This window comes from Mobula hypostoma, chromosome 1 (assembly GCF_963921235.1).
Source record: "Mobula hypostoma chromosome 1, sMobHyp1.1, whole genome shotgun sequence".
NCBI lineage: Eukaryota > Metazoa > Chordata > Chondrichthyes > Myliobatiformes > Myliobatidae > Mobula > Mobula hypostoma.
Window position 1 is genome coordinate 229,126,550 of NC_086097.1, and position 23,694 is coordinate 229,150,243.

At 45.3% G+C, this 23,694-nt stretch overlaps 1 protein-coding gene across 2 annotated transcripts in view; it reads right to left on the reverse strand.

The window, feature by feature from the left end:
• The window catches only part of tpd52 (tumor protein D52), a 213,670-nt gene that overhangs the window by 99,983 nt on the left and 89,993 nt on the right, over positions 1-23,694 (reverse strand). Inside the window, exon 1 of one of the 2 annotated variants that reach the window (XM_063065552.1) lies at positions 22,026-22,299. The exons of the other annotated variant lie outside the window; for it this stretch is intronic. Coding sequence (XP_062921622.1) covers positions 22,026-22,223 — 198 coding nt within the window. The 5' untranslated portion in view covers positions 22,224-22,299. Of the gene's footprint in view, positions 1-22,025; positions 22,300-23,694 lie in introns of those variants that run through there. 2 annotated transcript variants of the gene reach the window in all.

A 23,694-nucleotide genomic window follows, 5' to 3' on the forward strand; every position in this document is an offset into this window, starting at 1 on the left:
CTTGCCCAGACCTGCGTCCTGGAAACCTTCCAAGGTGCAAATCTATGGTGTCACGAGACTAACGGATGTCTAATCTCTCGTGGAATGCCTAGCGACCTCTCACGGAACCCCGGATGAGAAACCCTGATGAGAATCAGGTCAATTGACCCATCCAATCTGCTCCACCATTCCACCATTTATTATCCCTTTCAACCCCATTCTTTTGCTGTGAACCCATAACCTTTGATTTACTAGAATAGTTCCAGGGATCATGGATTTCAGTTACAATGTGTGACTGGAAAGAGCTGGGTTTGCCTTCCTTGTTAAGACATTTAACGGGAGTTTTACAAGATGCTGAATAGTTTTGATACACTGAGTAGTCGGAAGCCACTATTCAATTGATAATACATCCCACTGACTACAGTGTGCCAGCACTGGATTTAGTCAACAGAGGAAAAGTTTTTGAAGATCAGTATAACAAGCATAGCACAAAGTCTATGATCTACTGGGTAACAAGTGATTCCTGCCCTCTTCCGAGCCATGGGACCTATTTCCAACAGGCATTTCAAAGCACTGGAGTACCAAATCCACCAGCATTGAAGACCCTAATTACTGTTCAATAGAACAGAGGGCCCCTTTCTGTGCCTTTATAATATATGAACTCCTAAATATGCACTGCGAATATTTATTGTTCCCCAACGGGCTGGTATGGTAGCATAGAGGTTAGCATGACACTTTACAGTACCCGTGTCTCGGGTTCATTTACCGCCACTGCCTGTGAGGAGTTTGTACGTTCTCCCCGTGACTGCGTGGGTTTCCTTCGGGTGCTCTGTTTTCCTCGCACCGTCCAAAGACGTACCAGTCAGTAGGTTAATTGGTCACTGCATGATTAGGCTAGAATTAATTGAGGGATTGCTGGGCAGTGCAGCTCGAAGGGCTGGAATAGCCTATTCTGCACTGTGTGCCAATAAATAAAAGCTAAGTTTAAGTTGGGAGTTTAGTAGGATATGTGGTATACGGAGTGTGCAGCAGTTTAATAAATAATCTTTTTCGAAGTTCAATCTTTTCAGTAGCTCGATTTGGAAATTCAAAGACGAATATGGTTCATTTGTGGTTAGATACCCCAGTGTCCCTAAACAAACCTGACTCAGGTATAGGCTGGTAAATTAATAAATATCTTAAAATCACTGATGAAGTGTGATGAAGACATAGACATAGACTACTACTGCATCTACTGGATGGAATGCAAGCAAATTCTGCAGTTAAGTACATATGAACATACAAACTGGGAGCAGTAGGCCACTTTGCTCCCTTAACCTGCTGTCATTCAGTAAGATCACAGCTGTTCTAACTGCAACCTCATCACATTCCTGCCTTCCTCTGGTAACTTTCCAATGACATGTTTATCAAGGACCTATCTACTACTGCCTTACTTTTTTCCCCAAAGTCTCTCTTTCTCATAGGACAGTGGAAACAGAGTTCCAAAAATGTTGCCTTATTTCTGACTTAAAAGGAGAATCTTAGTTCTGGATCTCTGAACAAGATAAAACATTCACCTCTGAAGTTACAAATCTCAGCATTTCAAATAAGGAAACCACTGTTTTATTATATAACCATTATTATATCATTATTGCTTTTTGTTTATTGGAAGTCACCTGAACAACATCGATTTCTTCATACATATAAGTTCAAAGTAAATTTAGTATCAAAGTACAGGTATGTCACCATATACAAACTTGAGATTCATTTTCTCGCCTGCATACTCAGTAAATCCAGGACAGAGTAATAACCATAATAAAATCAGTGAAGGTCCACACCAACTTGGGCGGTCTTTCATAAATAGTCAGTAACTAATTATATGGATAAAAAGCAAGCTTCATTTGACTGAGTGATTTAGATTGTCAATCTGACCTGCCCTTCAATGAAGCTGTACGTCAATGCCACAGGGCACTGATTATGAAATGCGTTTTCTTGGCTTAATCGGCTATAAACCTTAACTAAGTTCTATGGCTATTGATAACTGATGGCAATTACATAGATTTCTAGTTATTTTTTGACAACTTTTGGTTGCTCCCACTTTTTTTAAAAGCATGATATTTCAGGGTCAGTAATTTTCGTGCTACAATAGGAAATCTGCCAATACACACTATTCACTTGTGACTTCCCACTGTTTTGTAAATACAAGATTTGACGTAAATCTTTTCCCTAGTGTGGACAGGCAAATAGAGGCACATTTTTGACCCCTTAGATGTGAGGAAATACTGGCAAAACTGAAGTTATTACCCATCGCTAGTTTCCCAGAGAAAGAGATGTGCATTTTCTTCAATTATGCTTATCAGTAAATTGAATTTAAGCAGGGAATCTATTTTATTGATCCAGATTTTAAAAAATGAAAGCTTGACAGCAAATAACTGAGTAAAGCTGAAGTGCATCGTCTGGCAGTTGTAATGTTTATCAGCAGACACAATGGAAAAAGATTCAAGATTGTTTAATATCATTTCCTGTACCCAAGTGTAAAGAAGAATGAAATAATTATTACTCCAGATCTGATGCACCAAAAAAAACTATGAGATAACAAAAATTAATAACAATAATCACAATAAGTACACAAGAGATAGCTTATATACATGATTGCACGTCAAAAAGTGTTGCTAGGCACAAGAGTGTCTGAACATCAGAGTCGGGCAGAAGATAATAAAGTAGAAATGGCTGTGGGCATGGAGGGGTGGGTCAGTGGGTGGAGGTGTTGATCAGCCTTACTGCTTGGGGCAAGTAACTATACTTTATACTTTATTGTTGCCAAACAATTGGTACTAGAATGTACAATCATCACAGCGATATTTGATTCTGCGCTTCACACTCCCTGGATTACAAATATTAAATACTAAAAATAGTTAAAATTAGTAAATACTAAAAATTTAAATTATAAATCATAAATAGAAAATAGGAAAATGGGAGGTAAGGTAGTGCAAAAAAACCGAGAGACAGGTCCAGATATTTGGAGGGTACGGCCCAGATCTGGGTCAGGATCCATTCAGCAGTTTTATCACAGTTGGAAAGAAGCTGTTCCCAAATCTGGCCACACGAGTCTTCAAGCTCCTGAACCTTCTCCCGGAGGGAAGAGGGACGAAAAGTGTGTTGGCTGGGTGGGTCGTGTCCTTGATTATCCTGGCAGCACTGCTCCGACAGCAGGCGGTGTAAAGTGAGTTCACGGACGGAAGATTGGTTTGTGTGATGTGCTGCGCCGTGTTCACGATCTTCTGCAGCTTCTTTCGGTCTTGGACAGGACAACTTCCATACCAGGTTGTGATGCACCCTAGAAGAATGCTTTCTACAGTGCATCTATAAAAATTAGTGAGGGTTTTAGGGGATAGGCCAAATTTCTTTAGTTTTCTCAGGAAGTAAGGGCGCTGGTGGGCCTTCTTGGCAGTGAACTCTGCTTGGTTGGACCAAGTCAGGTAATTTGTGATACTAACCCTGAGGAACTTAAAGCTTTTGATCTGTTCCATAGAAACCATAGAAACTACAGCACAGAAACAGGCTTTTTGGCCCTTCTTGGCTGTGCCGAACCATTTTCTGCCTAGTCCCACTGACCAGCACGCGGACCATATCCCTCCATACACCTCCCATCCATGCATCCGTCCAATTTATTCTTAAATGTTAAAAAAGAACCCGCATTTACCACCTCGTCTGGCAGTTAATTCCATACTCCCACCACTCTCTGTGTGAAGAAGCCCTCACTAATGTTCCCTTTAAACTTTTCCCCCCTCACCCTTAACCCATGTCCTCTGGTTTTTTTCTCCCCTTGCCTCAGTGGAAAAAGCCTGCTTGCATTCACTCTATCTATACCCATCATAATTTTATATACCTCTATCAAATCTCCCCTCATTCTTCTACGCTCCAGGGAATAAAGTCCTAACCTATTCAACCTTTCTCTGTAACTGAGTTTCTCAAGACCCGGCAACATCCTTGTAAACCCTCTCTGCACTCTTTCAACCTTATTTATATCCTTCCTATAATTTGGTGACCAAAACTGAACACAATACTCCAGATTCGGCCTCACCAATGCCTTATACAACCTCATCATAACATTCCAGCTCTTATACTCAATACTTTGACTAATAAAGGCCAATGTACCAAAAGCTCTCTTTACGACCCTATCTACCTGAGACGCCACTTTTAGGGAATTTTGTATCTGTATTCCCAGATCCCTCTGTTCCACTGCACTCCTCAGTGCCTTACCATTAACCCTGTATGTTCTACCTTGGTTTGTCCTTCCAACGTGCAATACCTCACACTTGTCAGTACTAAACTCCATCTGCCATTTTTCAGCCCATTTTTCCAGCTGGTCCAAGTCCCTCTGCAGGCTCTGAAAACCTTCCTCACTGTCTACTACACCTCCAATCTTTGTATCATCAGCAAATTTGCTGATCCAATTTACCACATTATTATCCAGATCATTGATATAGATGACAAATAACAATGGACCCAGCACTGATCCCTGTGGCACACCACTAGTCGCAGGCCTCCACTCAGAGAAGCAATTGTCTACTACCACTCTTCGGCTTCTTCCATCGAGCCAATGTCTAATCCAATTTACCACCTCTCCATGTATACCTAGCGACTGAATTTTCCTAACTAACCTCCCATGCGGGACCTTGTCAAAGGCCTTACTGAAGTCCATGTAGACAATATCCACTGCCTTCCCTTCATCCACTTTCCTGGTAACCTCCTCGAAAAACTCCAACAGATTGGCCAAACATGACCTACCACGCACAAAGCCATGTTGACTCTCCCTAATAAGTCCCTGTCTATCCAAATGCTTGTAGATTCTGTCTCTTAGTACTCCCTCCAATAACTTACGCACCACCGATGTAAACTGGGTCGTGCGGTCTGCTACTCCTTCTGAAGTCAACAACCAATTCCTTCGTCTTGCTGACGTTGAGGGATAGGTTATTGTCTTCGCACCATGCCACCAGGTTCTTAATTTCCTCTCTGTACTCAAACTCATCATTACCCAAGATACGGCCTACAATTGTTGTGTCATCAGCAAACTTATATATTGAGTTTGATGGAAACTTGGCTACACAATCATGGGTGTACAGTGAGTACAGCAGAGGGCTGAGTACACAGCCTTGTGGGGCACCAGTGCTCAGAGTGATTGTAGAGGAGAGTTTGTCCCCTATTTTTACAGCCTGGATCCTGTCTGTGAGGAAGCTGAAGATCCAACTGCAGATATGAGTGCTAAGGCCCAGGTTCCAGAGCTTAGGAATCAGTTTATTTGGAATGATGGTATGAAAGGCCGAGCTGTAGTCAATGAAAAGGAGCCTTACGTATGAGTCTTTATTCTCCAGGTGTTCTAAGGAGGAATGTAGGGCTAGAGAGATGGCATCTGCCGTTGACCTGTTGCTCCGGTAGGCAAATTGCAAAGCATCGAGGTTAACTGGTAGGCTGTGGTTGATGTGTTCCATAACCAATCTCTCAAAGCACTTCATAGCAATTGATGTCAGAGCCATAGGTCGATAGTTATTCAGGCATGCCATCTTGCTCTTCTTCGGCACTGGGATTACCGTTGCCTCTTAAAACACACGGGGATCTTAGGCTGAAGCAAGGAGCAGTTGAAGATGTCAGCAAACACTCCAGCTAGCTCACTTGCACAGGCCCGGAGAACCCGTCCTGGGTCACCATCTGGGCCCGTTGCCTTCCTTGGATTTATCTTCAGTAAGGCCCTTCTAATGTCCTCCTCGGTGATGATGAATCTCGATGCCACCAGGTCTGGTTCATCCGGAGGGAGAGGGATGCTCTTCTTCTGTTCGAATCCTGAGTAGAATACGTTAAGTTCGTCGGGAAGGGAAGCACCACAGTTATTGATATTCCCAGTCTTTTCTTTGCACCCAGTGATCTCATTTAGACCCTGCCATAGTCTACTGGCATCCCTTTGGTTAGCCAGGGCTTCCAACTTGGCTCGATATTGCCTCTTGGCGCCCTTAACGGCTTTCCAGAGTTCACGCCTGGATTCCGTGTAGCGACTGGTATCCCCGGACCTAAAAGCCACAGCTCTAGCCTTTAAAAGGGACTTGACCTCATAATTCATCCAAGGTTTCCGGTTAGGGAATACCCGGATCATCTTGCGAGAGACACAGTCCTCCATTGCATTTCCAAATAAAGTCTGTGACAGCTGAGGCATACTCATCGAGGTTAGCTGCTGAGTCCTTGAATACTAACCAGTCCACCGATTCAAAGCAGTCACGGAGGACCTCATCCATTTCCTCCGTCCAACGCAACACCACTTTTGACACCATGACCTCCCGCTTCAGTTTCTGTTTGTAAGCCGGAAGGAGGAGTACGGACTGATGGTTCGATTTTCCGAAGTGAGGTTGTGGGACGGGACGGTAGGCATCCTTGACTACTGTGTAGCAGTGGTCAAGTATATTTGGGTCTCTAGTGGGGCAGGAGACAGGTTGGTATAACTTTGGCAGCGCCTTTCTGAGGTTGGCCCGGTTAAAGTCCCCGGCTGTAGTGAGCAAAGAGTCCATGAGCAGAGTGGGTGGGATCCTTTATGATGTTACCAGCCCTTTTCTGGCACTTTACTGTATATATGTCATTGATGGTGGGTAGGCAGGTGGGGGTGATGCATTGGGTGGTTTTGACTACCCGTTGTAGAGCATTCCTGTCTGTTACAGTGCAGTTTCCACACCAAGCAGTGATGCCGCTTGTTAGGATGCTCTCTACCGTGCATCTGTAGAATGGCGTGAGTATGAACGTGCATAGTCCAGCTCTCTTCAGCCTCCTCAGAAAGTAGAGGCATTGCTGAGCTTTCCTGACTGTATAGGCTGTGTTCTGGGACCATGAGATTGTGTGAGGTGTGCACTCCAAGGAGTTTGAAACTGCTCACAGTTTCCACTGCCAATGTTAAGAAGGGCAGGAGTGGTGCAAGTTCCCTGAATGTCGATAAACATCTCCTCTAACTTATTGACATTGAGGAAGAGGTTATTTGCCTGGCACCAGGCCTCCAGCTCTTCCACCTCCGCTCTGTAAGCCATCTCATCTTTGTTGGTGATGAGCCCTGCCACTGTCATGTCACCAGAAAACTTGATAAGTTGATTACTCGGGTGTTTGGCTTGTGTGAGCAGAGGGTACAGCAGTGGGCTCAGTACACAGCCCTGGGAGACACCGTGCTGAGAATGTTGAGGAGGAAGAAGCCATGTATTTATTATCTGTTTGTCTGTATTGCGCATTTTTATTACAGGTTACGGGTTTGTCATGTGGGTTGGGGCGTGGTAGAAGCAAATGAGTATGGTGACACTTTGTCTTAGTTAGTTTAGTTTAGTTGAAGGAAGGTTAGAGAGGTAGCCGAGGAATGATTCGTTTTGTTGACCACTAATTACACTTATTTATGATCTTTGCTTAATTACACTAATTACTCTTATTTTGCTATATCACTGACTTGGCTTTGTTAGTTTTAAAATCGTTATAAGATCGTTCACTTTTGCTGGTTTCGTAATAAGGATCAAAAGTACTTTTTCTCGCCTTTTTTTTGACTCAATTATCTGGAAGGAGATGAGTTATTTAGCTCTCGTTACGTGCATCTGCAGTTCAACTCTTTGAGTGATTATGCAGAAAGTTTGAAGTTAATAACTCATCTCCTTCTACCTTAGGCCACGAACTTATCAATCACCCCTGCTGTGGACCACTTTCTGGAGGTCCAAGACACCGACTTCTACAAAGAAGGGATCCGTATGCTCCACGACCACTGGACTAAGTGTGTAAATGTAGGAGGGGACTATGTTGAAAAATAAATGTGCTAGGTTTTCTAAAATTGATTCTTTCTACCTTAGGCCACGAACTTAACAATCACTCCTTGTAGAATGTGGATGTGGAGAGGATGTTTCCTGTGGTGGTGGGAGAGTCCTGGACCAGAGGACACAGCCTCAGATTAGAGGGGTGTTCTTTTAGAATGGAAATGAGGAAGATTTTCTTTAGGAAGAGAACAGTGTATCTGTGGAAATCATTGCCACAGTAGACTGTGAAGGTCATGTCTTTACGTATCGTCTATTTATGGCAGAGGTTGATAGATTCTTGATTGGTCAGGGCATGAAGGGATAAGGGGTGAAGGCAGGAGATTGGGGCTGAAGGGGAAAATGGATTAGCCATGATGAAATGGCGGAACAGACCCAAATGGCTTAATTCTGCTCCTATACCTTATGGTCTTATCTAGGAAATTAATCAGAATCTGAATCAGGTTTATTATCACTAACACAGGTTGTGAAATTTGTTTTGCGGCAGTACAGTGCAATTCATAAAATGTACTATAAATTACAATCAGAATATATAAAAATAAATAAATAATGGAAAGAGCAAAATAGTGAACAGGAATTCTGCAGATGCTGGAAATTCAAGGAACATACATCAAAGTTGCTGGTGAACGCAGCAGGCCAAGCAGCATCTATAGGAAGAGGCGCAGTCGACGTTTCAGGCCGAGACCCTTCGTCAGGGCTAACTGAAGGAAGAGTGAGTAAGGGATTTGAAAGCTGGAGAGGGAGGGGGAGATGCAAAATGATAGGAGAAGACAGGAGGGGGAGGGATAGAGCCGAGAGCTGGACAGGTGATAGGCAAAAGGGGATACGAGAGGATCATGGGACAGGAGGTCCGGGAAGAAAGACGGGGGGGGGGGTGACCCAGAGGATGGGCAAGAGGTATATTCAGAGGGACAGAGGGAGAAAAAGGAGAGTGAGAGAAAGAATGTGTGCATAAAAATGAGTAACAGATGGGGTACGAGGGGGAGGTGGGGCCTTAGCGGAAGTTAGAGAAGTCAGTGTTCATGCCATCAGGTTGGAGGCTACCCAGACGGAATATAAGGTGTTGTTCCTCCAACCTGAGTGTGGCTTCATCTTTACAGTAGAGGAGGCCGTGGATAGACATGTCAGAATGGGAATGGGATGTGGAATTAAAATGTGTGGCCACTGGGAGATCCTGCTTTCTCTGGCGGACAGAGCGTAGATGTTCAGCAAAGCGGTCTCCCAGTCTGCGTCGGGTCTCACCAATATATAAAAGGCCACATCGGGAGCACTGGACGCAGTATATCACCCCGGTCGACTCACAGGTGAAGTGATGCCTCACCTGGAAGGACTGTTTGGGGCCCTGAATGGTGGTAAGGGAGGAAGTGTAAGGGCATGTGTAGCACTTGTTCCGCTTACACGGATAAGTGCCAGGAGGGAGATCAGTGGGGAGGGATGGGGGGGACGAATGGACAAGGGAGTTGTATAGGGAGCGATCCCTGCGGAATGCAGGGGGGGGGGGGAGGGAAAGATGTGCTTAGTGGTGGGATCCCGTTGGAGGTGGCGGAAGTTACGGAGAATAATATGTTGGACCTGGAGGCTGGTGGGGTGGTAGGTGAGGACCAGGGGAACCCTATTCCTAGTGGGGTGGTGGGAGGATGGAGTGAGAGCAGATGTACGTGAAATGGGGGAGATGCGTTTAAGAGCAGAGCTGATAGTGGAGGAAGGGAAGCCCCTTTCTTTAAAAAATGAAGACATCTCCCTCGTCCTAGAATGAAAAGCCTCATCCTGAGAGCAGATGCGGCGGAGACGGAGGAATTGCGAGAAGGGGGTGGCGTTTTTGCAAGAGACAGGGTGAGAAGAGGAATAGTCCAGATAGCTGTGAGAGTCAGTAGGCTTATAGTAGACATCAGTAGATAAGCTGTCTCCAGAGACAGGGACAGAAAGATCTAGAAAGGGGAGGGAGGTGTCGGAAATGGACCAGGTAAACTTGAGGGCAGGGTGAAAGTTGGAGGCAAAGTTAATAAAGTCAACGAGTTCTGCATGCGTGCAGGAAGCAGCGCCAATGCAGTCGTCAATGTAGCGAAGGAAAAGTGGGGGACAGATACAAGAATAGGCACGGAACATAGATTGTTCCACAAACACAACAAAAAGGCAGGCATAGCTAGGACCCATACGGGTGCCCATAGCTACACCTTTAGTTTGGAGGAAATGGGAGGAGCAAAAGGAGAAATTATTAAGAGTAAGGACTAATTCCGCTAGACGGAGCAGAGTGGTGGTAGAGGGGAACTGATTAGGTCTGGAATCCAAAAAGAAGCGTAGAGCTTTGAGACCTTCCTGATGGGGGATGGAAGTATATAAGGACTGGACATCCATGGTGAAAATAAAGCGGTGGGGGCCAGGGAACTTAAAATCATCGAAAAGTTTAAGAGCGTGAGAAGTGTCACGAACATAGGTCGGAAGGGATTGAACAAGGGGTGATAAAACAGTGTCGAGGTATGCAGAAACGAGTTCGGTGGGGCAGGAGCAAGCTGAGACAATAGGTCGGCCAGGACAGGCAGGTTTGTGGATCTTGGGTAGGAGGTAGAAACGGGAAGTGCGGGGTGTGGGAACTATAAGGTTGGTAGCAGTGGATGGGAGATCCCCTGAGCGGATAAAGTCGGTGATAGTGTGGGAGACAATGGCCTGGTGCTCCTTAGTGGGGTCACGATCGAGGGGTAAATAAGAGGAGGTATCCGCGAGTTGTCGCTGTGCCTCGGCAAGGTAGAGGTCAGTACGCCAGACTACAACAGCACCCCCCTTATCAGCGGGTTTAATAATAAGGTTAGGATTAGTGCGGAGGGAGTGGAGAGCAGAGCGTTCCGAAGGAGTGAGGTTGGAATGGGGACAAGGTGCAGTGAAGTCGAGACGGTTGATGTCCCGTCGGCAGTTGGCAATAAAGAGATCCAGAGCAGGCAGAAGACCAGAGCGGGGTGTCCATGAAGAAGAGGAGGGTTGAAGACGGGAGAAGGGGTCATCGGTGGGGGTGGAAGAGTCCTTGCCAAAGAAGTAGGCTCGGAGACGGAGACGGCGGAAGAAAAGTTCCGCATCATGGCGAACACGGAACTCAGTGAGGTGTGGGCGAAGGGGGACAAAGGTGAGGCCCTTACTGAGAACAGAGCGTTCTGCCTCCGACAGTTGAAGGTCAGAGGGGATGGTAAAGACCCGGCACGGATGAGAGCTGGGATCAGAGGGGGGAGGGGGGAGGCTGGGTGTGTCAATGGAGAGGGGAGGGTTGGGGTGAGAGGAAGATGGAGCCTCTGAGGGCCCAGGAGCTGACGGTGGGATCTGAGGGAGACGGGATTGCAGAGTATTGGTGGGGGAAGGGGAGAAGGCAGTCACAACAGCAGCACATAGAGACCCGGCCTGGAGTTCAAGGCTGGAATCTTGAGAGCTGGGATCAGAGGGGGGAGGGGGGAGGCTGGGGGTGTCAGTGGAGAGGGGAGGGTTGGGGTGAGAGGAAGATGGAGCCTCTGAGGGCCCAGGAGCTGACGGTGGGATCTGAGGAAGACGGGGCTGCGGAGTGGTGGTGGGGGAAGGGGAGATGGGAGTCACAACAGCAGCACATAAAGACCCGGCCTGGAGTTCAAGGCTGGAGTTGCAGTTGGTGGTTGCGCAATCGCTGTGAAGGTGTCCATGGTCGTTGCTGGAGTCCGGGTTTTGAATATGTCCTGAGGTGTTGGAGCCGCCGAGATCAATGGCAGGGGCCGCAATTGAAAGTTCATGCCTGCTAGCGTCGGGGCCGGCAGGCTCTGGAGTCCGTAGATGTAAGATCTTGCGATCTTTGCCGAACATGACAAAGTCAAAAAAACGGCGATTGCAGGCGTGAATCCAACGGAGGATGAAATAACGGGTAGGACCATTACAGACGGCGAAGAAAGTGTCCCGAAGGTGTGGAAGGGTCTGGGATAGGGACACCAAGTACCTCCTCATGGCGGAGAGCGTCGCCTTCAGAGCTTGACGGGAGAAGCCGCGAGAGGCAGAGTCAATAAAATGTGAGTACCTGGGATCCTCAGAAGGTCCAAATTGAGAGGCTTGGAAACGAATCCTAAAGCCAACTGGAGTAAGTTGGCGACGGAGGCACGTTCCAAGAAAGGATATATGGCTGTGATAGCGAGTTTGAGTCAAAGTGTGGTCGAAAAGTTGAAGAGCCGAAGAAATTACAGATGGGGAGCAGTGAGAGGTGGTTTCACTGAACTCCCGTCGAAGAGAGGATCTAAATTTCTTCGGTGTAGGCATCACCGGAAGAGGCTTCGCAGTAGTGAATTTAAACGCAAACAACAGGAATTCTGCAGATGCTGGAAATTCAAGCAACATACATCAAAGTTGCTGGTGAACGCAGCAGGCCAAGCAGCATCTATAGGAAGAGGCGCAGTCGACGTTAAAATAGTGAGAAATAGCAAAATAGTGAGGTTGTTTTAATGGACCGTTCTGAAATCTGATGGCGGAGCTCAGTGTGGGTCTTCAAGCTCCTGTACCCCCTCCCTGATGAGAAGAGAGCACAATCAAAGTTCAAAGTAAACTTGTTGTCAAAGTACAGATATGTCACCATATACAGCCCTGAGATTCAATATCCTGCAGGCATATTCAGCAAATCTACAGAATAGTAAACGTAACCGGATCAATGAAAGATCAACCAGAGTGCAGAAGACAACATCCTGTGCAAAGCAAATGTAAATAAATTGCAATAAATAACGAGAACATGAGATAACAAGATAAAAAGTGCTTAAAGTGAGATCATTGGTTGTGGGAACATCTCAATGGCCAAGTGAGTGTAGTTATCCCCTTCATTCAAGAGCCTGATGGTTGTGCATGATGACAGTGCGATAGATGTATGACTTTTACACTTATATTTTTCAGCATGAAGTTTCTACAAAGTTAAACAACCTGTTTTAAAGGATATACTGTTTCATGCTTCCTTTTACAGAAATTCGTAAACTAGTGCAATGGATCTTAGTCAAAATATATTTTGTTGCCCAATTCTGAATAGAAGCTTGATAGATCTCAAGTAATATTTTGCAGAGACCAAACAGGCAGTGGATGATGCTGAGAAGTGAGCAATATAAGGGAATAAGGATGTGGTGATGAAGGTTTTCTTTTATCTAGTTGGAATCTAAACCATGAAGCACCATGAAGTTTTGCCAGCTGTGTTATTAGCTTGCGGAGTTAATGACATTGTTGTCTGCAAACACCATGAGAATCCTCACGCAGAGAGAGTTTTGGACATGGTGTTTGTTGATCTTTCAGAAATATTGTAATGTATTCATTGATGTGAAACAGAATAATCAAAAAGTGGTTGAGGTGTGTGCAATTTAAGACACTAGGTATGTCACTCTTGCTAATTTCAGCAAATACTTTAACATTACATATTACTTCCTTCATTTACGTGTTTGGTTAAGCTCAGAGTAACTGCTGCAACAGCATTTTGGAAACCACAGATGACCCATCACACAGTACAGTCAGAGACAACAATTTAAGTGACGAAAACTGCAAGAAAGTGTTAAAAGTCACAGACTCCTACGCACTGAACCCACAGGAACAGGCCCTTCAGCCCATCTAGTCCATCCCAAACTACAATTCTGCCTAATCCCATCAACTTGCACCTGGACCATGACCAATCCATGTACTTACCCAAACTTATTTTAGATGTTGTAATCAAACCCACATCCAGCACTTCCACTGGCTGCTTATTCCACACTCACACCACCCTCTGAATGAAAACATTCCCCCTCAAGTTTCCCTTAAATATTTCACCTATCCACTCAAGTTCTAGTCTCACCCAACTTCAATGGAAAATGCCTGCTTGTGTTTACCCTAGCTATACCCCTCATAATTCTGCATACCTCTATCAAATCTCCCCTCATTCTCCTACACTCCAGGAAAAAAGAAGCCTTAACCTATTCAACCTACCCTACAACTCAGGTCCTGAAGTCCTGCAACATCCTTGCAAATTTTCTCTGTGCTCAACTATATACAACCAATTAAAGTTATATTACTGAGAATTTTCTAATGGCTTTGGTCATGGAAGTTAAAGGAAATAAAATTTTCTATCAGTGAGCTTTTGGCACATTGGCCTCCATAAATCAATGTATTGAGTACAGGAGTTGGGAGTTTATGTTGAAGTTGTATAAGTTGTTGGTGAGGCCTAATTTGGAGTATTGTGTGCAGTTTTGCTCACCTGCCCACAGGAAAGATGTAAATAACATTGAAAAAGTACAGAGAAGATTTACAAGGATGTTGCCAGGACCGAAGATTGAGAGGAGATTTGATAGAGGTATGCAAAATTGTGAGGGGTATGGATAGGGTAAATACAAGCAGGCTTTTTCCACTAAGGTTGGGTGGGACTAAAACCAGAGGCCATGGGTAAAGGGTGTGTGACGAGAATACACATAGATTAAGATGTTAGCTGTCCTGTGCTGGCACCAGTGGGATCAGCAGTTGGTCTGCCACCTGTCTTCAGGAAAAAGAGAGATAAGGAAAACAATGGAGCAGCATTTGGAGATGGTAATGAAGGGACAGGTTCGCTAAGGCAAGACACGACACCACGAGGTAACGAGACCCTGGAAGCGGTGCACCTCCCATAAGTCGGTGGGAAGTTTTGGAGGGCTGGTCGCGGGACCAAGCCATAGACGCACAGGGTGGAAAGGCACGATCGGCGGGAACCTGGTGTATGTGTCCGCTCTTGCCTGGGTGCCAGGTTCACCGTAGAGAAACGATTGTATCTGGAAACGGAGGGGTCACGGTCGGTGACCTCAGAAGACATCACAAAGGGCTCGCCCGAAAGCTGACTGCGAAGAATATCGAAGGTCTGTGTGGAAGCCGTTTGAATATTCATTCGTTTTGCTCTCTCTCTCCTTCCCCCCACTGTCCATCTCCCACGGCAGTGATTACTGCGAACTGAACTGAATTCAATTGAACTGAACTTTGTGTCACTTTGAAACTGGTCATTTACCCCTAGACGACGATAGCGCTTGATTGATCCTGTTGTCTTAATTCTGTGTACTTGTGTGTTTATCATTGCTGAACTGTTGCATTTATTATCCTTTTGATTAGAGTACTGTGTTGCTTGTTTCTTTAATAAAACTTTCTTAGTTCTAGTAGTCCAGACTCCAACTGAGTGATCCATTTCTGCTGGTTTGGCAACCCAGTTACGGGGTACGTAACAGGTGAAAGGTGAGAAGTTGAAGGGGAAACTTCTTTACTCAGAGGGTCATGAGAGTGTGGAATGAGCTGCCCCAGAAGTGGTGCATGCAAGCTCGATTTCAATGTTTCAGAAAAGTCTGGATAGGTACATGGATGGTAGATGTATGGATGCCTATTGTTCCAGTGCAGATCGACTGGGAGTAGGCAATGGGTCAAAGGACCTGTCTCTGTGCTGTATTTTCCTATGACTCTATTTGCACAGTTTGGTGTCTTTTGCACATTGGTTGTTGTCCATCCTGCAGTGTGGTCTTTCATCGCTTGCATTGTGTTTCTTGTATTTACTGTGATTGCCTCTCAGGGTTGTATATGGTGACAAATACTGTATGTACTTCAAAATAATTTATTATCGAACTTTGTACAAGAGGCTGCTTAACAACAGCCCATGGTATTACAGAAAAAAACACTAGCATGGTAAAGGATTAATTGACTGGCATGAGGCAAAGAGAGGGAATAAAGGGGGCCTATTCTGGCTGGCTGCCTCTGATTGGTGGTGTTCCATAGGGGTCAGCATTGGGACCATTTCTTTTCACAATATACGTCCATGATTTGGATGATGGAATTAATGACTTTGTGGCCAAGTCTGCATATGATACAAAGACAGGTGGAAGGGCAGGTAGTGTTGAGGAAGCAGGGAGTCTGCAGAAGGACTTAGACAGATAAGAAGAATGAGCCAAGAAGTAGCAGACGGAATACAGTGTAGGGTAGTGTGCGATCACGCACTTTAGTAGAAGGAATAAAGGAATAGACTACTTTCTGAACAGGGAGAAAATTCAAAAATCAGAGGTACAAAAGGACTTGGGAGTCATTGCGAAGGATGCCCTAAAGATTAACTTGCAGGTTGGGTGAGGAAGGCAAACACAATGTTAGCATTCATTTCCAGCGGACTACAATAACAGAGCAAGGATGTGATGCTGAGGCTTTATAAGGAGTTGGTCAGATCACACGAAGAGTACTGTGAGCAATTTTGGGCCCATTATCTACGAAAAGATGTCCTGGCACTGGAGAGGGTCCACAGGAGGTTCACAAGAATGATTCTGGGAATGAAAGAGTTAATGTATGAGGAGCATTAACCCCCGGCATTGTTTTGCTCCTCTTCAAAACAATGCAATGGATCTTTTATAACTAACTCAGTTCCGATAATGCAGCTCTTACTCAATATGACACTGGTTTGTGCATTTAATTCCATTTCCACAATCTCCTGACCTGTTCCCACTGAACGACATCCGACACGAATATCATGCTGCACTGTACTAATCACGAACAAAGAGTTTTCATCAAATAATGATAAAATTAAGTTACTTTCATTAATCTTTATGATTCAATTTTAATCAGAATTACTTGCTAAATAGAAATTCAAACTATTGTAATATCTCACTATAATCATCTGGAGAGTTCATCAAGAATAGCAAATATTGGAAATATGAAAATAAAACAGAAAATAATGGAAACACTCTTGTCTTAAAGGTCTTTGACCTGAAATGTTAACTCTGTTGCTCTTTCAAACAGTGCTGCCTCACCTGTAGGTCTTCAGTATTTTATGTTTCTATTTTGTCGTGTGTCTTTGAGCAATACGTACAATGTAAAAAATACAAAACTGAGTATGATTTATATTTATGTTTTTCTCATGAATGCTGCTTATCCGATACTATGTATCTGTGCCACGGCTACAAGTAAAATTTTATTCCACTTGTGCACACATCTACTCAGTCACATGACAATAAATTTGGCTCTGACTTCAAGATCATTCCATTTGATTCTTGGACACAAGAGATTCAGCAGATGCTGGAAATCCAGAGCAACACACACACAAATGCTGGAGGAACTCAGCAGGTCAGGCAGCATCTATGGAAATGAATAAACAATCGACATTTCGGGCTGAGACGTCCTGATGAAATCCTGCACAGATGGTGCTAGCCAGTCACAGTGACACTTTGCAGGTAGCAAACAAAATTACTACCAATTGTACTAAACATGAGGAAATCTGCAGATGCTGGAAATTCAAGCAACACAAAGTTGCTGGTGAACGCAGCAGGCCAGGCAGCATCTCTAGGAAGAGGTACAGTCGATGTTTCGGGCCGAGGCGTTCACCAGCAACTTTGATGTGTGTTACCAATTGTACTAAATATACTTTTTCGGGACTATGATCACTACAATCCAGAGCCTGTAAATCCCATTCGGAGGTTAGCTTTTGAACCATCTATATGGCCTGACAGTTTGTGGTATCCTGAAATATTTGGTGAATTACGCTCTTGAGAAGGCAGGTACGGCCACAGCAGTCATTGCTGGAGCAGACTTGGGGCCAGACTGAAGCCGTGGGACCCAGACCTGAGAGTAGATAACGAATCAATGTTTGGCAGACTTAAGCGCCGAGCCAGATTAAAAAGGTTAAGGCGTCAAGACCAAGAGCAGAATGTTGAGCTCACTGCTCTGGGAGGCTTTACTCACCTCAGTACTGAACCGACTCTGCACCTGTGGCCTGCAGTTATCGACACTCATCTCATAAAAACATAAGAAATAGGAGCAGGAGTAGGACATCTGGCCCATCAAGCCTTCTCCTCCATTCAATAAGATCATGGCTGATCTGGCCATGGACTCATCTCCACCTACCCACCTTTTCCCCATAACCCTTAATCCCCCTACTGGGCAAAAATCTATCCAACCTTGTCTTAAGTATATTTACTGAGGTAGCCTCCACTACTTCATTAGGCAGAGAATTCCACAGATTCACCACTCTCTGGGAAAAGCAGACCCTCCGCATCTCCGTCCTAAATCTGCTCCCCCGGATCTTGAGGCTATGTCCCCTAGTTCTCATCTCACCTACCAGTGGAAACAACTTTCCTGCCTCTGTCTTATCTATTCCTTTCATAATTTTACATGTTTCTATAAGATCTCCTCTCATTCTTCTGAATTCCAGTAGGCGCAGTCCCAGGTGACTAAATCTCTCCTCGTAGTCTAAATCCCTCATCTCCAGAATCAACCTGGTGAACCTCCTCTGCACTGCCTCCAAAGCCAGTATATCCTTCCTCAAGTAAGGAAACCAGAACTGCACATAGTACTCCAGATGCGGCCTCACCTGTACCCTGTACAGTTGCAGCATAACCTCCCTGTTCTTAAATTCAATCTCTCTAGCAATGAAGGCCAACATTCCATTTGCCTTCTTGATAGCCTGCTGTACCTGCAAACCAACCTTTTGTGATTCATGCACAAGCACTCCCACGTTTTTTACTGTTTAAATAATAATCTGCTCTTTCATTTTTCCTTCCAAAGTGGATGACCTTTCATTTACCAACATTGTACTCCATCTGCCAGGCCCTCGCCCACTCACTTAGCCTATCTACTGTATTCTGTACAATTTACATTTCCACTCAATTTAGTGTCATCAGCAAATTTAGATACACTACCCTTGGTCCCCTCGTCCAGATCGTTAATGTATATCATGAACAGTTGCAGGCCCAGCACCGACCCCTACGGCACACCACTCACCACTGATCGCCATCCAGAGTAACTCCCATGTATCCCAACTCTCTGCTTTCTATTAGTTAACCAATCCTCTATCCATGCTAATACATCACCCCCAACTCTATGCATCCTTATCTTATGGATAAGTCTTTTATGTGCGACCTAATCGAACGCCTTCTGGAAATTCAAGTAAATAATGTCCATCTGTTCCATTCTATCCACTGCACTCGTTATTTCCTCAAAGAACTCCAGTAAATTTGTAAAACATGACCTGCCTTTGCTGAATCCATGCTGCATCTGCCTGATAGATCCACTTCTTTCTAGAAGCCTCGCTGTTTCTTCTTTAATGATAGCTTCAAACATTTTCCCAACCACAGATGTTAAACTAACTGGTCTTTAGTTACTTGCCTTTTGCCTACATCCTTTTCTGAACAGTGGCGTGGCATTCGCCATTTTCCAATCCACCAGGACTTGCCCAGAGTCCAGAGATCTCTGGTAAATTATCACCAAACCCTCTACTCTTAACTTCTGCCATTTCTTTCAGTACCCTGGGATGCATTCCATCAGGACCAGGGGGCTTATCTATCTTCAGGCCCACAAGTTTGCTCAGCACTACCTCTTTAGTGATAGCTATTGTATCGAGGTCCTCACCTCCCATCGTATCCATAACATCTCTAGAGCAGAAATGTGGAGGCAATTAGACTAAGCACGGTTCGTCAATTTCAGACAACATATAAAGAAAAGGGTCTCTCGATAAGCAGCAAGACTAAATCAAATCAGATTAGGGATTGCCGTGATAGGAAAATCATTTTTTTTTAACTAAATGAAGTAAATTGCCATCCATAAGTGCAAAGACATTAAGCAATCAACAACTAAAATGCTGTTTGTTCTGAACTTTTCTGGAGGTAATATTAGAGGTTAATAGGGCATTGTGCACAAGAAGTTAGTACCAAACAAATACTAAACACTATACTCAGCCCACTGCCAAACTAAAACCAGCCCTGGAATTATAAACACTTCCCATTCCGATGTGCCAGTCCATTGCCACCTCTACTGCCGTGATGAGGTCATGCTTAGGTTGGAGGAGCAACACCTTATATTCTGTCTGGTAGTCTCCAACCTGTTGGCATGAACATCCATTTCTTGAACTTCCAGTAGTTCACCATCCACCAACCCCTCTTCACCATTCCCCATTCCTGTTTCCCTCTCACACTTTATCTCCTTACCTGCCCATCTCTGGTGTTCCTCCTTCTTCCCTTTCTTCCATAGTCTTCTCCCCTCTCCTATCAGATTCCCCCTTCTCCAGCCATTTATCTCTTTCACCAATCAACTTCCAAGTTCTCTACTTCACCCCCCACTCCCAGTTTCACCTATCACCTGCCACCCTGTACTTCCTCCTCTCCTCCCCTCCCCACCCCCCAACCCACCTTCTTACCCTGACTCCTCCCCTCCCTTTTCAGTCCTGATGAAGGGTCTCGGCCTAAAACCTCAATTGTTTACTTCTGTCCATGGATGCTGCCTGGCCTGCTGGGTTCCTCCAGTATTTTGTGTCTATTGCCCTGGAATTATCTTGTACTTTTCATTATTTGTTCACAAAATGTAGCAATGAGGGCAATTCATTTTCCATTCCCCATTGACCCTGAACTTGGTAGTTTGCTTAGCCATTTTAAAAGCATCGCTGAGGCTTGGAGTAATGCGTAAGCCAGACCAGGTAAGACCAGCAAGCTTCCTTCCCTTAAGGACACCGGTGAACCAGGTGAACCTGCCAGCTTTCTATTGTACAGTAGTATGTGTCGCTGGCTCAACATCCAACACTGCCAAGCTACCCTTTGCCGCCTCACCAGTTGAACATTTTACAAACATCTAAATTACTCAGTAGTCAATGAGCACAAAGAACAGGAAATTGGTAATGATGCCAAGATTGGATTAATCATGATCTAACTAAATGATGAGAAAACTCAATAAGATCCATTGATCTACTCCTTCAGTTTTTTTCTCTATACTCCAATGTCTTTTTTTTAAATGCTGCTGGTAACTTATGCTACCATACAAGCAATGTAGGTTTAATTATATTGTGGTTTATCCAATGAACAATGCTTTATGATGTATATTATAATACCTGCAATTAAATTAAACATATCCCAATTGTCCGTATTTTATATAAGTCCAGTGTCGACTGCAATCTCAAAATTACACTACAAATATCAATAAATCACCAGGAATTGTGGTGCAGCATAACCTGCAGGTAAATTCACAGAAAGAAATATAATGGATACAAGAATGCTGCCACTTTTACACATAACAGCAAATTATCAGAAACGGTGGTGGGGGGGAGATGAGGGGTGAGTGGAGAAAAGATGGGGGGTGAAGGGGAAGGTGATGGGGTTGTGTGACAAGAGTGACAAAAAGGTGACAGAGTGATAATGGGGTGTGTGATGGTATGTCACAGGTGAGGTCTTGGGAGTGATGGGGAATGAAATGAGGGGGTGATGAGGGGTGACTGAGAAGGTGATAGGTGTGACAGGGTGAGGAGGGGGAAGTGAGGGTGAGGTGACGGGGAGGTGAGAGGTTGATGGTGCAATGACGAGAAAGGTGATGGGGTGACCTTCTGCCCATTATCTCTCCTGGTCCTCTCACCCCCATCACCCCCGATCAGGAAGGATGAGCTGATGGTGCTGACAGGGAGAGTGACAGGAGGGAAGGTGAGGGAAGTTATGGGGAGAGATGAGGGGCTGGCAGTAGGGTGGGGCAGCTTAAAGAGAAGTAGGGGAGAAGATGGGGGTGATGGTTGTGACAGGCAGGTGGGGGAACAGAGGGAAGGTGAATATGAAGGTTGGTGTGAAGACCAGTGGAGGTGATAGAGTGAAGGGAATGTGATGGGGTGGGGTGGGGTGGAATAAGAGGATCATGGGTGACATTGGGGAGGTGACAGAATGGGGGGGGGGGAATGTCCGGTGGAAGTGATGGGGGGAGAGTGTAAGGTTGAGAAGGTAACCGGGGTGGAAAGGAGGACCAAGGGGAGGTGACAGTGTGAAGATAACGGGGGGGGGGGGGTTAGAAAGGAGGACCAGGGTAGGTGACAGTGTGAAGATAATGGGAAATAGAAAGGAGGACCAAGGGAGGTGACAGTGTGAAGATAATGGGAGATGGAACAGAGGACCAGGGGAGGTGATGGTGTGAAGATAACTGGGGGTGGAAAGGAGGACCAGGGGAGGTGACACTGTGAAGATAACTGGGGGTGGAAAGGAGGACCAAGGGAAGTGACACTGTGAAGATAACTGGGGGTGGAAAGGAGGACCAGGGGAGGTGACACTGTGAAGATAACTGGGGGTGGAAAGGAGGACCAAGGGAGGTGACACTGTGAAGATAACTGGGGGTGGAAAGGAGGACCAAGGGAAGTGACACTGTGAAGATAACTGGGGGTGGAAAGGAGGACCGGGGAGGTGACACTGTGAAGATAACTGGGGGTGGAAAGGAGGACCAGGGGAGGTGACACTGTGAAGATAACTGGAATGGGGAGGTTTGGAGCCTCGGAGATTAAGGTTGCACGGAGGGTCCCGCACTCACCGTCCCTTTGGCCGTGCCTGGCCCCTCAAGCTCCGACCTCCGCTGCAGTTCCGTGTGCTGTTCGTAAGCCGCGGCGAACCCCGTCCGTTTATCGCCCTCTGAGGAGTGGTACCTGGCGCCGAGTGAGGGGAGGCGGTAGCGGCCGCTCACCGGTTGGAGTAGCGCTGCCGCAAGGCCGCCGCGCCATGCTGTCGCCATGAGAGCCGAGACAAGGAGAGGAACCCCGTGTGCTGCAGACCTCCGCACACACCGCCACCAGCAACGCTACTGCAGCTGCTCATTGCATGAAAACTACACTTGAGAGGGCTGCGTACAAAGGGCCCTCGGGATTCTGGGCAGACTGGGTTGGACAGCATCTGTGGTGGAAAATGAATTGACAACCTTTGGGGTGGAAACTCTGCGTCAGGACTGAATCGGAATGAGGTTTGATAGCACTTGTATGTGTTGTGAACCAATTTAACCAATTTCCCCCTGGGATCAATAAAGTATGACTATGAAATGTTTTGTTTTGTGACAGCAGTACAGAGCGAGACATGCAAATTACTGTAAGTTACAAAAACAGTGTCAGAATCTTTATGTTCATGGACCGTTCAGAAATCTGATGGCAGAAGAGAAGAAGTTGCTTGAGTGTGTAGCAGCCAATTCCAGAAATGACCAAATCATCAACAACATCTTCTTGGGTAGTATTCCACCTAGGGATGACTTACTTCCACTCTGGCCACCTCAGAACCCACGAAACCAATGTGGGTACCCAGACTCATCTAGCATTTAAAGAAGAGATGTCCAAGGGACAGTTTGCGAGGTAACCCCCTTCTTCTGATACCAGTCTTCAAGCTTTTCCAAACCACCTCAAGAACAGCTTCCGTCTTATTGGACAAAAGTGAACTCTTGATCTCTCAGTCTGCCTCGTCATTACCCTTGTGTTTTATTTGTCTATCTGCATTGCACTTTCTCTGCAACTGTAACACTATGCATTCTGTGTTTTGTTTTCATTTTGTACTACCTGGATATACTTAAGTATGGAATGATCTGTCTCCATGGCAATGTAAATAAAAGCTTTTCACATTTTCTTTGTACATGTGGCAAAACAAATCAATTACCAAATACTTCTTTTCCGCTTTGAGCAGTCATAGGCAATAAGTTATCTGGAGCCATAGGGGTATTATGTCTCATCAAGGAAGCTTTGTCCACATCCTTGAATCTTTTTCTTCATCTGCTTGGTCATCTCCCACAGAGGAACTCACAGCTGAGTGTCTTTTCCTGGGACTGGTGTTGAGCATGTGAACAACGTGGCCAATCCAGTGCAGCTGAATGGCAGTAACTTGGACCTCAGTGGTGAGTATGACAACCTAACCTGACATTTGAAGAAAGTAGACAGGGCTTCATTCTAAAATCTTTTGGTAGAGATGGCACCCTTAACATGTAGCACTCCCTCAGTGAGTATTAGTTTTTATTTTGCTTCTCAATTTTCTGAAGTGGAACTTGAACTTGGAATCTTTCTGTCATGGCCCAGTGTGCTATCCATAGCTGACGTTGTTTGCAAAGAAGCGGTTCCAATTAATAATGATACTCCTGGTTTCTACAATAGCTTTTAACTTCTTAATGCATTAGCTTCATTCTTGGTATTCCCAGGGGAACTTTGTTCTTTCTCTGTTAGGGAGAAAAGAGG